The sequence below is a fragment of the Dipteris shenzhenensis genome, chromosome 21 (genome assembly GCF_047967505.1).
Source record: "Dipteris shenzhenensis isolate YYH24624 ecotype China chromosome 21, Dip_SZ_1.0, whole genome shotgun sequence".
NCBI classification, from domain to species: domain Eukaryota; kingdom Viridiplantae; phylum Streptophyta; class Polypodiopsida; order Gleicheniales; family Dipteridaceae; genus Dipteris; species Dipteris shenzhenensis.
The window spans coordinates 5,850,031-5,863,429 of NC_141616.1; the positions used below are offsets into that span (position 1 = coordinate 5,850,031).

A 13,399-nucleotide genomic window follows, 5' to 3' on the forward strand; every position below is an offset into this window, starting at 1 on the left:
GATTGTGTAAAATGGGAAACACATGCAAACACACGAGAGATTGTGTAAAATGGGAAACACATTTTGCATGCACAACAAATGAGTACTCAATTACCATCTATTATTACTATTTTGTGCCATACAAGAGAATTTAATTTATGTACACAACCCTAAAGGAAAATACGGCATTTATTCTAAAAGAGAAAAACACATTGCAAAAAATAAAAAAAAAATCTACAGGTATACCATGTGGGACAATCGTTGGCAAATAGAGGAAACAATAAGAAATAGAGAATACTTTCCTTGGAACATTGCAATAGAATACAATCACAAAGATGGATCAATTTAAAAAGCTACAATCTAAGATTTGTTAATTTTAATTTAATAAAGTATCCAAACAATTACTTTAGAGAGAAATTGCTTCTATACTATCCATTTAAGCGTGATGATTGAGAATCAAGAACTTCTAATTCATGGAATATGGGAAAAGGCTTAACTTGCAAGAGAATCCATCATAGCCAAACATAGAATTTTTTATAACTTTAATTACAATAATTTGTTATAAAGCGATGAAAATATTGAGAACATAAACAATGAAAATTATTTTTAGGATAAAGATTGCTATATCAAAATTAGTAACCCCAACCCAAGAAAATATGATATTGGATTAGGTATGCCCAATCTGCCCAAAAAAAAGGCACATCTAATAATTTAATCATTTCTACTAAAAAACACATAAATCTAGCTAATTAATAGTACGTTGCACAAATATTGTTACTCAATAAAGAAAAGGAAATATTTGATGACACATTGTTGTGCAAAAGGATTCAACCACTCCAAAAATTACATCTGTTCCTGACTGTAGGTGCTAGGACAAGAAAAACTTACCTTCTAGTTATTGTTCAAGGGTTGGTAAGATAGTATAATTATAGTAATTTGAAAAATGACATTGAACTACCTCAAATTCTCGTATGCTTGCATACATAGAAAATGCATCATACAACATACTACCATACACTCATATCTTTTGGAGCATAAGTGTAAGCTATCAAGCCAAAAAGACTTAAAGTTGTTGACTTTGTTTTATGCCTTTCCATGCTTGCTCCAGTGTCGTGTACGTATTGCTTCTACACTGAAAACTTTAAGTGTGTCCTTGTGCATCACTCCCTGCATGCGCAATGATTGTGTGATTCTTCTATTAGCCACACCAATTTGTCATTGACACTTGTACAAGGGAGATTTTATGTGAGTACATTTCTACAAACCTATCAAATGCTTTTGAGGTGTACTCTTCCCCATTTTCATGCTAAATTAGTAATGGCATCATCGTCTTGATTTCTTCAAACTTTCTGGAGTGGAGCATAAGTGTAAGCTATCAAGCCAAAAAGACTAAGTCATTGACTTTGTCTTATGCCTTGTCCATGCTCCTCCAATGTCATGTCCTTAAGAGTTTTGTGGGTCACCTATCCATCAAAGTATTATCATTGTGCGTATTACTTCTACACTGAAAATTTTAGGTGCACCCCTTTACATTAGATTCCCTGCATGTGTGATTCTTCTATTACCCACATCATTTTGTCGCTGACCCTTAGGCAAGGAAGATTTTATGTGAGTGCCTTTCTACAAAACCTAGTGAATGCTTTTGAGGTGTACTCTTCCCCATTTTCATGTCAAACTAGTAATGGTATCATTTTCTTAATTTCTTCAAACTTTCTGAAGTGGGGCCTTCATTTATTAAGAAACCCAAAGGAAGACCCATGCGAGCACAAATATATAAGATGAAACATGGTAAGAAATACTATGAGGTGCTACATGATAATTGGGAAAATGTCATTATCCTATCCAATCCAAGGCTTCATGCTTCATTATATTTATTTAGTAGAAAAGAACTTTATTAAACTTTGAACATCCACCTTATCTAAGGCATTCATGATTTCAGTAAAGACGAATTTGACAACTTAAAAATACATGTTCTCTCACCTATGCAGGTAGGTAGTTATTAAGTACACATACATAAGCATGCATGCTTGTAGACTGAAAATAAAAGACAAATCTCATAATCCTCACTTCTCTCCCTGAGTATTTTGAGATCAGAATTGTAGGATCAATTAACATCTAACAATAAGTTGATGTCACATAGCAGCGGCATCTCAAATTGTAGGGCATCTTCCTACCGGAGCTGGCTGCCCGTGTTCAAGTCCTGTGTGCAGCATTGATCCTGGGCAGGCTGCCCCTTGGTCAGACCACGGGTGGGTGAATGAGTGGAGGTGTCACCAAAAAAAAAAAAAAGGGCTCTTGTCCAAGAAGGTGTAATCTAGTGAAGGTGCCTGTTAAAATAAATGCTCAGCCATGAAAGTTATTAGTATGTAGAATTCATTATGAAAGGTGGATTAGCTTGTCTACTTAGTTCCAGTAAGTTTCATGCACATGCGTGTCGGAATGTGCAAAATGCACATGCATGAACATATTCATATGAAATGTGAGTAGACTAACCTACACAACGCCCACAATCCTCCTGTAATTCCTCCTTAACCATAGGGCATTGCAGGTGGCCATGGGCCACAGGCACCTGAATGTCATGTACGAGAGTGTGACAAACACATGCGTGATATATACATTTCTAGCATTGATCTTAAATGGGCCAACTCTGCAAATATATTCAAAACAATTCCCTTGTATTAACAAGAAAGAATTAGATGCTAGATAAACAAACAGGGACCCAAGGATCAGCTACTAGCCCTTCTGCCACCCATTAACACGGGCTTGCGCTCCATCAAATGAAAGACCTTTCCCTGCTTCAAAATATTTTCCACACTTAAGCTCAACATGAATCCTTTGGAATCACCCTTCACAAACTTCAACAATCACATACTTCCTCCTAGGTGTATCTACAGATACATTCTCCTTTGGCCTTGCCTAACAACAAACACGATTAACCATGGCAGCTAGCCTGTTCAGCACAAAAAGTAAATCTGAGATATAGACATAGAGATACAGGGTAATAAATTGCAGTAAAGTAAGTTACAGTATAGGCATGTTTATTGCCTAAGGTAAGAGTATTCTAGCATACGTTATAAAAACCACTGCAGATTCTTTAAATCCGCAAGAGTCAGACAAACCAATTTAAACCTCCAAGGATAGCCAGATAAACCACACACGTGGATAATATGCAGCTTAAAAATGTGGAAGCCATCACAAGAACAAACCATTAAACCTGCACTTTTCATCAATGCTTGATCAGTCTTGTCATCTTTTCACTGTTCACAGTACTGAGGACATCCTATCCTGATTTTCAAATATACAGATTCGTCTTGCATTCTGCCAACTCAACACACCGTGGCTTCTAGACAAGACTGCCGCAATACTCAGCAATATATGCAAGATATTCAATCGCATACATGATCAGACCTTGTAGATGGCATTGCATCACACTTCACAACTGGCAGCGGTATGTTACATATGCTCAAAACCCCGGAAGGGTCTTTACAAGACTTCGCGCATTTTTTTTTACAACTGGATGCAGTCCTGTTCCTGCTCAACATTGTGAGAAAACAGATCCAGTCCTGTTTCCCTCAACTCCGATTGCAATCTCAATGAGAAAATGCCAACTTCCCCATCCATCAATAACATCAATTCTGCAGCTCTAAGTGGAACTTCATTCCCATCCTTAATCAAAAGCACACTTGATAGCATGCAAGGTAAGCTTGATCAGACTGATTTTCAACATCATCTGCTGCTTCCTGTTGGAGTATACTGGCTCGAGGAGGGAGAATAGCCTGGTGCTGTTGGTGAATAGCTTCCACTTGGGCTGCAACCGCACGAGAGAACAATTCAAATTAGTTTGTTTCTCTCTCCCTGTCCCCTCTCCCCTTCCCTCCCTCCTCCCTCGCACCCACTCCAATGCATGCACGCATGCACACACACACCACTTTATGCCCTCAAAATACATCGCATAAAGGTACCTATACATACACACGCACACATACACCTGCATGTCCGAAAATACATCACATAAATGTACCTGTATTGTGGTGATGTTGGACTGTATGCTGGACTTGCAGGTGAATACGCCGGGCTGCATGCGATAGGCATATCAGAAGGCTTGCAAGCTACAACTGAACTAGCAAAATATATATATGTTTGCACCAATATACAATTGAACTAACAAAATACATATATGTTTGCACCAACAAAGCGTAAGTATACCTAGTCGGAGAGTAAGAAGGAGACCCAGGACTGTACGAAGGACTCGTCGGTTGATATGATGGTGAAGTGGGTGAATATGAAGGCGATGTCGGACTGCAACAAATGCAAAACGTCAATTCTCCAATTCATGTTTTCATGAAAATAGCTTCATAAAAGCAGAAAAAGAAAGGCAAACATTAGCATTGATTAACTCACCTGTAGCTTGGAGATGTGGGACTGTATGAAGGGCTAGAAGGAGAGTACCGAGGGCTACTGGGAGAATAAGCAGGAGAAGTAGGGCTGTAAGTAGGAGAAGTAGGACTGTAAGTTGGTGATGTAGGGCTATAACTCGGTGATGTTGGGCTATAGGCAGGGGATGTAGGGCTGTAGCTAGGAGAGGTAGGGCTATAACTTGGAGAAGTTGGGCTGTATGCAGGCGAAGTAGGACTGTATGCAGGAGAGCTTGGGCTATAGCTAGGTGAAGTCGGACTATAGCTGGGGGAAGTTGGACTATAAGCAGGAGAAGTGGGACTGTAGCTTGGAGATGTAGGACTGTAGCTGGGAGATGTAGGACTGTAACTAGGAGATGTTGGCGAATAAGATGGACTTGTTGGTGAATAGGATGGGCTGGTCGGAGAGTAGGACGGACTGGTAGGGGAATAAGTTGGCGATGTCGGACTGTACCCTGGAGATGTAGGACTGTAAGCAGGAGACATGGGACTGTAACCTGGAGAAGTAGGGCTGTAGCCAGGAGACGCTGGACTGTAGCCAGGAGATGATGGACTATATCCAGGAGACGAAGGAGAATAACCAGGGGATAGAGGGCTGTATCCAGGAGAAGATGATGGAGAAAATGTCAAGGTCCCAACATAGGGTGAAAATTGAGCATCAGTGATTGGAGATGAACGGACATTTGGGCTCAATAGGTAGCTCGGAGACATCATTCCATCATGGAGTGGCGACCTGTTGATGGGTGACCGTGCAGGGGTCATACCAAAATCTGGACCCTCCATGTAGCTTGGCAACTGTAGCTCAATAGCATGCTTTAGCATCTCCTCGTTCAGAAGCAGAGCATGATCACCAGTGCCAATAGGTGCCAATTGCCCAAGCATTATATTCTCTGTTACTCCACGGAGATAATCAGCCTCTGCAAATGCTGCAGCATCCAGAAGAATGTCCACCGTCTCTTCAAACGAACACCGCATCATGGGACCTGTGTCATTGCGGTTGATACCATGCCGTGTGATTGCCATAAGATGACCCCTGTATGTCATAATGTCACAAAGAATTGCCAAGTGTCGGTAATTCACATAGGATCCATCAAAAGAGATGACAGCCCGCAGCTCACTCAATAGTGATTGTCGCACAGCTTCAATGCCCAACACTTCAATGACCTCAATCAAGTGGTTGCTGATTGTCCTGGAGGCATCAACGTCCTCATGTGTCATGACAGCCAGCATATTCACACCTTCTGTATCAAGCATCCACTCAGTGTCTGGTTTGAAACCATCTACCTCATCAAATTTATTCGACTTTGTCGATTTAATGAAGACCTTGTGAATATCTGGAATTCCTCTGAGAGCCATTTCGGTCAGCATGTTACTTTCAATCTTCTTCAGGAACACATCATCCTCAGATTGATCAGCCACTTCACCCTTTGGAGCCTCATCATTCATAATCCGTATCCGTAAAATCAGCTTCTCAGCGTTATCATCGTTGAAGATGCATGTCAAATCATCATCAAACTCCAAATTTATCTTTTCTGCTATGTCTGCCATACTGAGTTTCTTGTCAACCATCATTTCCCTGTTCAATTCTATACGAAGTAGCCATGGTGAAATCTTTTCCGGCGCAACATCCTCATCAGGCATCTCATAGTATGACCTTACAAATTCAATATCTTCTTCAATGATGGTGCTCATGGGATCAGGATCATACCAAATCTCTGTAGCCTGTGTCACACTGCGCAGAGTAGTATATTCAAGTGCACATTGGACATTCTTTGCCCTTTCCTTCACTTTATTCAACTCTGGCCTCAAATACACAGACAGAGATGGAGTTTTAATTTTTTTGGCTACATTAATGATTTCCCTAAGACGAGGAACACCAAGAGTGACATTCTTCGCACTCACTCCAGCATAATGAAAGGTGTTCAATGTCATTTGAGTGGCTGGCTCACCAATTGATTGAGCTGCAACACAGCCAATCATTTCTCCAGGTGCCACTAATGATTGTAAAAAACGGGTCTCGATTTCACCAATAACCCACTCAAATGCCTCCTTTGTCAGTCGGTATTCCTTCAGCACCCGTTTACTGGCAAGGGTGCTGCGCAACAAACAATTGAAGAACAGTGTAGCATTTTTCTGAGCCTCCACACTAATGTGGTCCTCTCCGGGCACAACCTTCAGCCTCTCCTGAAGCTTATCAACTGCTTCAACTATCTCCATCGGATGCATGTCTGAAGGCTTCTTGAAGTCAATTTTAAAGATTTTCTGTGCATTCCAAATTAGCCTCTTTAGATTCACAGGCAAGGGCCAAGAATTATCTCCAGAAGGTGCAATCTCTGTGCACAACTGGCGTCTGTCTGCCTCCAGCTTCTGCACTTCTGCATCAAAAACGTTACGAAATTCCTGAATAGTTTTCAAATCTTCTACATGCTCTCCCAACATGTAGTCTGGATTCCAGTTGTCAGAGTCAATCTCAAATTTGTAATTTTTGTCAAACTCTTTCTTCTTCATCTTGATGGAGTCCACCTTCTGTGACTCTATCCAGACAGAATCCATACCATCTTCACCATAAAGAAACTGTATGACATCACCAAGGGAATTCCGCACAGTACCATCATACTTTACCATCACATCCTCCATAGCCTTGACCAATCTTCTTTGTATATACCCTGTCTCAGATGTTTTGACTGCAGTATCAATCAGCCCTTCCCTTCCTCCCATGGCATGGAAAAAGAACTCTTGAGGAGTGAGACCTCTAAGGTAAGAATTCTCCACAAACCCACGACTTTCTGGCCCGTAGTCATCTTTTGTGAAGTGTGGAAGAGTTCGATCAACAAACCCATATGGAATCCGCTTCCCTTCCACATTTTGTTGTCCTACACAAGCAATCATTTGGGAAATATTGATGAAAGATCCCTTCGATCCAGCTGTCACCATAGCCTTCACATTGTTACTTTCAGACAGGCTGCGCTGGGCACTACTACCAGCATCGTCACGAGCTTTATTCAACACCTGCACAAGAAGATAGACCATGAAAAAGGTCACCATCTTTCTGAGAATGTAGGGAAAACCAACTACAAATCACCAACCAAAAATTAGGCAATAAAGTGTAAAATAATTTGTGTCAACACATCTAGCAAAATCAAATAACACACAGCAGCAATATCTGGACATTCACATGTCATCAAGAACAGAACCCAATTTTTGGTGAATACAGAAATAAACCCCCACTCCAAAACACTTATGATAGATAAGGAGGAGGCCGTATTCAATATTCAGATAAGCAAAATAGCACACATAATAGCCAAAACTGTATGACCGTGCAGGAACTTTGACAGAAAGAAGTACAGGAAATAACATCTGTTAAGCAAAAAGGTGGAAGTTTTCCGTCACAAAAACGCAACAAACAAAATCTCAGACTACTACCCTCAATAGATGCTAGACAGACCAAATCCTATGTCCAAATGATTGCCCGGATAAGCATTACACAGGACATGCATTGTTTGAGTCAGCAATGATCTACTTTTAAGTTAAGCTTCGATTGGAGTACTAACTCCCAGCTTCGATTGGAGTACTAACTCCCAAGTATATTTAAGCACGCACACTACTATCTTGAATGAAGAACGAGCATAAGTTTATTGATTACCTGATTAACTCGATTCTCAAAAGACTCCATTGTTGTCCTTCCTGGCTCTGCCTCCAACTGCTTATCCTGTGCCATCTTGATCAACTCTTTCACCTCATTCTTAGCTTTAGCAATGGTTTCATTGATCTTTTCCATAGTTCCAGCATCTGCAATAGTGTCCCCAATTCCTATGCTGAAACCATGCTGTAACAACCAATAATTTACAAGCCACTGTGTATGCCCAAGAAACTTCCGAGCTGCATCAGGTCCAACTTCTTCCCTGTTCAAGTCAGAGAAGCAATATTGAGCCCAATACAAATTTTCCCCAAGCAATGTTCCAGTTAAAGACAGGATGCTTTGTGCCTTTAAGATCTATCAAAGGGAAAAAAATGTGAGAAAAATGTGGGAAGAAAAAAGCAACCAATGTGACAGCCTAACAGACAGTACTTGTGAACCCAAAAATAAAAATTAAAATCAACTCCCCCCCCCCAAAAGGAAAAAAAAAAACTCAAAATCCAGAACAAATGGCCTTTCAAAGGTCTTGAGTTGGATCAAGAAGGAATAAATAGGAACCTCAAAAATGTTTTGAAACCTTTTGAAACATGGCAGCTTGCCCCAAAAAAATGAAATACCCCCTATTCACCTTCATCAATGACTTTTTTACAGCTGCTTGCTCATGGGTGCATACTACAGTCTTTAATGGCTACTTGAAAGTGGGTGCACACAATGAGATCTTTCACGGCTGCTTTGCTCTTGTGTGACATAGTTCAATTTCAAACTCATGGTAATCAACCACAAGCTTGAAAACCATAAACTCCATCACGAATATCATCAATGCCTAACGGTGGGTGAAGACCATAGTATAAACAATATGCTCTCATACATACATATCCGCACACCTACACATACTTAAGCATTCATTTATACAAAGTCTTCATATTGAGGTTCTGTCAGCCCTCCAAAAGTGAAGGGCAGATTCAGAAGTTACAAAGGCTAGGACTAAAAGAGAAGGCTAATCAAAAAGTAGCCCACATTCTCATCATTCAAGCTGACACATCTTTTCATATACACATTTCGTAAATAACCTCTTGCACTGTATAATGTTGATAGATAAATGCTTACCAGATTACATGGATAAGACTACCACATGACGTGCCCAGAGTTTTCTTGCAAAGTGTCCCTGCAATAAGTTCTCCTCTTTCAATGCGAACCATGGTATCTCCAGGAGAAAAATCGGCTGCCTCAGTATCATCATGCCACGCTGCAGGACGGACAAGGTTGATTTGTTTAGGTATAATTAGACCAAAAATTTGCTTTCCAGTCCATAATGGTCTTGGTTTCAAGATGGTTGGAGCCGGAATTTTGCCATCAAAATCTTCCCACCACATCAAAATGTTCATGAATACATCCTACACATAAATGCATATCGTCAGTCATGGACAGTACAAGCCTGTCATTCTGCAGATAAAACATTTGGCCCAAAGCAGTTAATGGAAACATGGGACATACCTTTTCAATAAACGTGTCTCTCTTTGTAACTTTTCGACAACCCAAAAGTGTGTCTTGCACAATTCCTATGACAGGCCGATTTGCCTGCGGTGAAACAATGCATTTCGGAACCATCATTAACTCCAAAACCTCAGCCCTTGTCTCGAAGGACTGAGGCACGTGCATGTTCATCTCATCACCATCAAAATCAGCATTATAAGGGGTCGTGACAGACAGGTTCAAGCGGAAAGTAGAGTAGGGCATGATCCGAATCTTATGGCCCATGATGGACATCTTATGCAAGCTGGGTTGCCGATTGAACAAGACAAAGTCCCCATCATTCAGATGCCTCTCTACCTGCACATTTACAACATGGTAAATCGAACCAAAAAGATCAGAAGTCTGGCTGTACATTTGTAGATTTTCAAAAGCCTAATCTCCATCACAGAACGTTTGCACACAGCGACATGCTGAGTTTCTAACACGTCTCAGGAAGCAACGACACTCAACCTTAATGAAGGCTAGTAATAGCTCATTATGTAGTTTCATTCCCTTACCTTGTACCCAAGCTCTAAATGGCGATCACTGCTTTTCTTAAGAAAGCGCAGATCCAGGCGCTGCCCATCCTCACGGATGATATACCGGGCACCAGTTTTCCCAGGTGGTGGATGCGGCCCATATTCAACCAGTTCTTTCAACCTGTAAGATGAGGTAGAAAAGTTTACGGCAATCCATGTACACCCTCCCCCCCCCCCCCCCCACAAAAAAAAACCAGGGGAAAAGCAAAAAAAAACCGAACTCCTTCCAGTACTGAACAATAGGATGAAAAACTCAACACCTTTCAATATTATAAGGAGTTACAGTCTCCGGATATGTAAGGTTCAAAGCAATACTCCATGGCACTCCTAGCTCATCAATATTGATGTTTGGATCAGGCGTGATGACAGTCCGAGCAGAAAAATCCACTCGTTTTCCCATTAGATTTCCTCTTATCCGCCCTTCTTTTGCCTTAAGCCTCTGACAAATGGACTTTATTGGCCTTCCAGATCGCTGGGTAGCCTGAAAGCCAGTTAGATAATGGTTATCAAATGTCTCTGATGAAAGAACCAAATTCGAGCCAACTGCTTGGCAAAAATATGATATTGGTTGATAAAGAAAAGCTGAAAAAGACTGTACCCTTGGCTGGCCTGGCAAATCATTGTCAAAATATGTGGCAATATGAAACTGCAGAAGCTGTGCAAACTCATTGATTATATGTGTAGGAGCTCCATTTTGCTCTTGACGTTTCAAATTATTGTTGTGACGAATGATCATTGCAAGTTGATGCGTCAAATCATCCTGTAAGTCCAAAAATATCATCATCAGTTCTAGGTTTACAAATTAGCTACTCGGGAGTTGACCCTCCAACCTTCATGCAAAAATCATTATGAATTCATTGAAACCATAAATTCCAACTCCACATCACAATTCTCAGAGCGCATAGCACAGGAGAGCAATATCAACTTACTTCACTGCGTGCTGATGTGTCCATCATAACAGATGGCCTCACAGGAGGAGGAGGAATTGGCAGTACTTGCAAAACCATCCAATCAGGGCGAGCATACTTGGGATTAAATCCCAGAAGCATACAATCTTCATCACTTATCTGCTTCAAGATGCTCAGCACCTATGCCCCCACAAACAAAAATGTCCTCAGGAAAATAAGCAACAAGGTGTTTTTGCTGGAAAGGGGGAAGAAGAAAGGAATAGAGAAAAGTCTTACTTTCTCAGCACTTAATTGCTGTTTCCTCTCTACAGGCTCTGGTAAGTATTGTTCTTGCTCGTCAGCTTTCTTCTTGCTTGCCTTAAACTCTGCAACTATCTTCATACCATCAATAGTAATTTTGGGTTGCTGTGCACCACAACCACCATGCCTTTTCTTCTTTTCCACCTCCTCGTCCTGCCCTTGGTCTTCATCAATATCATCACCTCCTTCACATTTCTGCTTGCTCTTGCAGCAGTCAAGCATCTTTCTCAGTCGATGCTTGGGATTTCTTACCTTCTTTGCTTGCTTAAAACGGTGATCCTCCTGTACTCGGAAAAACAGACAATGCCCTTATACATATTAGAAGGGATGTACTCAAAAACCACCAGAAAATGACCAGGCGTCAAATCGTTCATAATGTAGTGAAGATTGTTACAATACCTCATCTGCAAGAACATGAGAGCAGTTGTAACAGACACACCGCAAGATTGTCAAAATTGTTTTCAAAAAGCCAATGTGGAACATGGGCTTTGCTAGTTCCAAATGGCCAAAGTGTCCGGGGCATTCAGACATACTCCCCGCACAGGTCTCACACTTTAGTTGACGATCAATAGTTCCCAGGCGTGGATCACTCAGACCACCAAGTTTCGGCTTTCCCCTATCATATGTCTCACTACTCTCAATCTTGACCACCGACATTTGCCGCTGCACAGAAAGATGGAAGACATGAAAAAACCAAGAAAGTTAAAGCCTTTGTTCTCAAAAGGATGCTTTCACCTCTATGGACATACGTGGACATATTTTATATGTGATATTAGTATCCCTGTGCATGCAAGAATGTGTGCCAGAATGTACGCTCGTCTGAGCACAGACCCCTCCCCCCAAATTCTCTTTCGAAGAAGGGATTCAAAGAGCACAAGAGCAATTTGACGTGAAATTTTCAAGCATATACATAATGAGTGTATAAGAGCAATGGTTTCTTGTGAAATGAGGTACATTGCAAGCAATGTTTCCTCTTAAGAGGAAGCATGTCGATAACATGTGTCAATATTAGAAGGACTTGTTTTAAGAGCGGCTAAGAGCATTATTAATGGCAAAATCAATTCTCATGGACGGCACAGCACCAGATGTCAAATCTGAGAAGAAGCAAAACTGGTTCACAAATCACGGCCCTCTTCTTCACATTCATGGCTACAAGCCGATGATTTTTCCAAGTTTAACTTTGCCTACTGGACGTATTCCTTATCTAGGAATCCAAAAGCCGCAACGTACGTCGCAACACAGAGGAGAGATGGGTCAAGATTTTACAATTTCATCCGGGCTCATTATGCCGAATTGCACCAACTTCACTTTGGCCAAGTCGGCTGGCGAATAGGCGAACCGCTGATCCATTATGCATGCAACTTTCTATGAAACCTTTCTTCTATCAAAAAGACGTCCGCTCCGTTTCAGGGAAATTCAGGCCCACGCGAGAGAATGGACGCTCTCAGAAGCCCCAAATGTTGAGACCGGGCATTAGCAGTGGCAACCTCCCCCGGAAAAAAAAACTGATTCTTTCTGCTCCGACAAGCCCAGGATCGCTGAAACTGGGGCTGTGCGAAGCTGAGCTGAAGCGAAAACAAGGGAAGGGAGCGAATACCTAGGGGAGGTAGAAGGGAAAAAGAGCTGAGGGAGCAGGAATGGAAGAAGGGAAGCGATTGATTTGATTGTGTATTGCAAAATTTCGATGTTGTAGGAGACGCAGAGCCACCGCCTCGCGTTGTAACAACAGAGCTCTGAGAGAGATGAGACTGAAAAGCATTATGTCAAAGAACTCCTCTCCTTTTGTTCCCATTTCCTCTTCCCCTCCTAATCCCCCATTACTTCCCCTTAATTTCCCTCCCTTCTTCTTAACCTCCCTTGCCCTAATCAGCATTACCCCCCACTCCCATTCACACCCTTGACCTAATCACCATATCCCCCGCAGCCCTCTAGCAATCCCGGCCTTGTGCCCCTAGTTAGTTTAAGCAACATATTTTGACCAACACGCGCTTGGGCATCGGCTCCTTGCATCGTCATACAGCCAACGCTTTTGGATGCAAAAGAGAAAGCAATCTAGAATAGCAGCTGGCAGCCTTACAATCATGGCTGGGTTTTGGTTGATAACCTGGT

At 41.6% G+C, this 13,399-nt stretch overlaps 1 protein-coding gene across 1 annotated transcript; it reads right to left on the reverse strand.

The window, feature by feature from the left end:
• Positions 1-3,199: 3,199 nt before the first annotated feature.
• On the reverse strand, positions 3,200-13,026 carry NRPB1 (RNA polymerase II large subunit). Its single transcript, XM_087392485.1, has 14 exons — positions 12,557-13,026; positions 11,690-11,953; positions 11,267-11,572; positions 11,012-11,170; positions 10,681-10,842; positions 10,343-10,563; positions 10,062-10,203; positions 9,526-9,861; positions 9,139-9,425; positions 8,038-8,296; positions 4,381-7,403; positions 4,186-4,278; positions 4,001-4,054; positions 3,200-3,787 (listed from the first exon to the last, which is right to left on the reverse strand). Exons 1-14 carry the CDS (start codon positions 12,638-12,640, stop codon positions 3,706-3,708), a joined length of 5,472 nt encoding a protein of 1,823 aa, XP_087248611.1. The 5' UTR covers positions 12,641-13,026; the 3' UTR covers positions 3,200-3,705.
• Between the last annotated feature and the right edge of the window lie 373 nt (positions 13,027-13,399).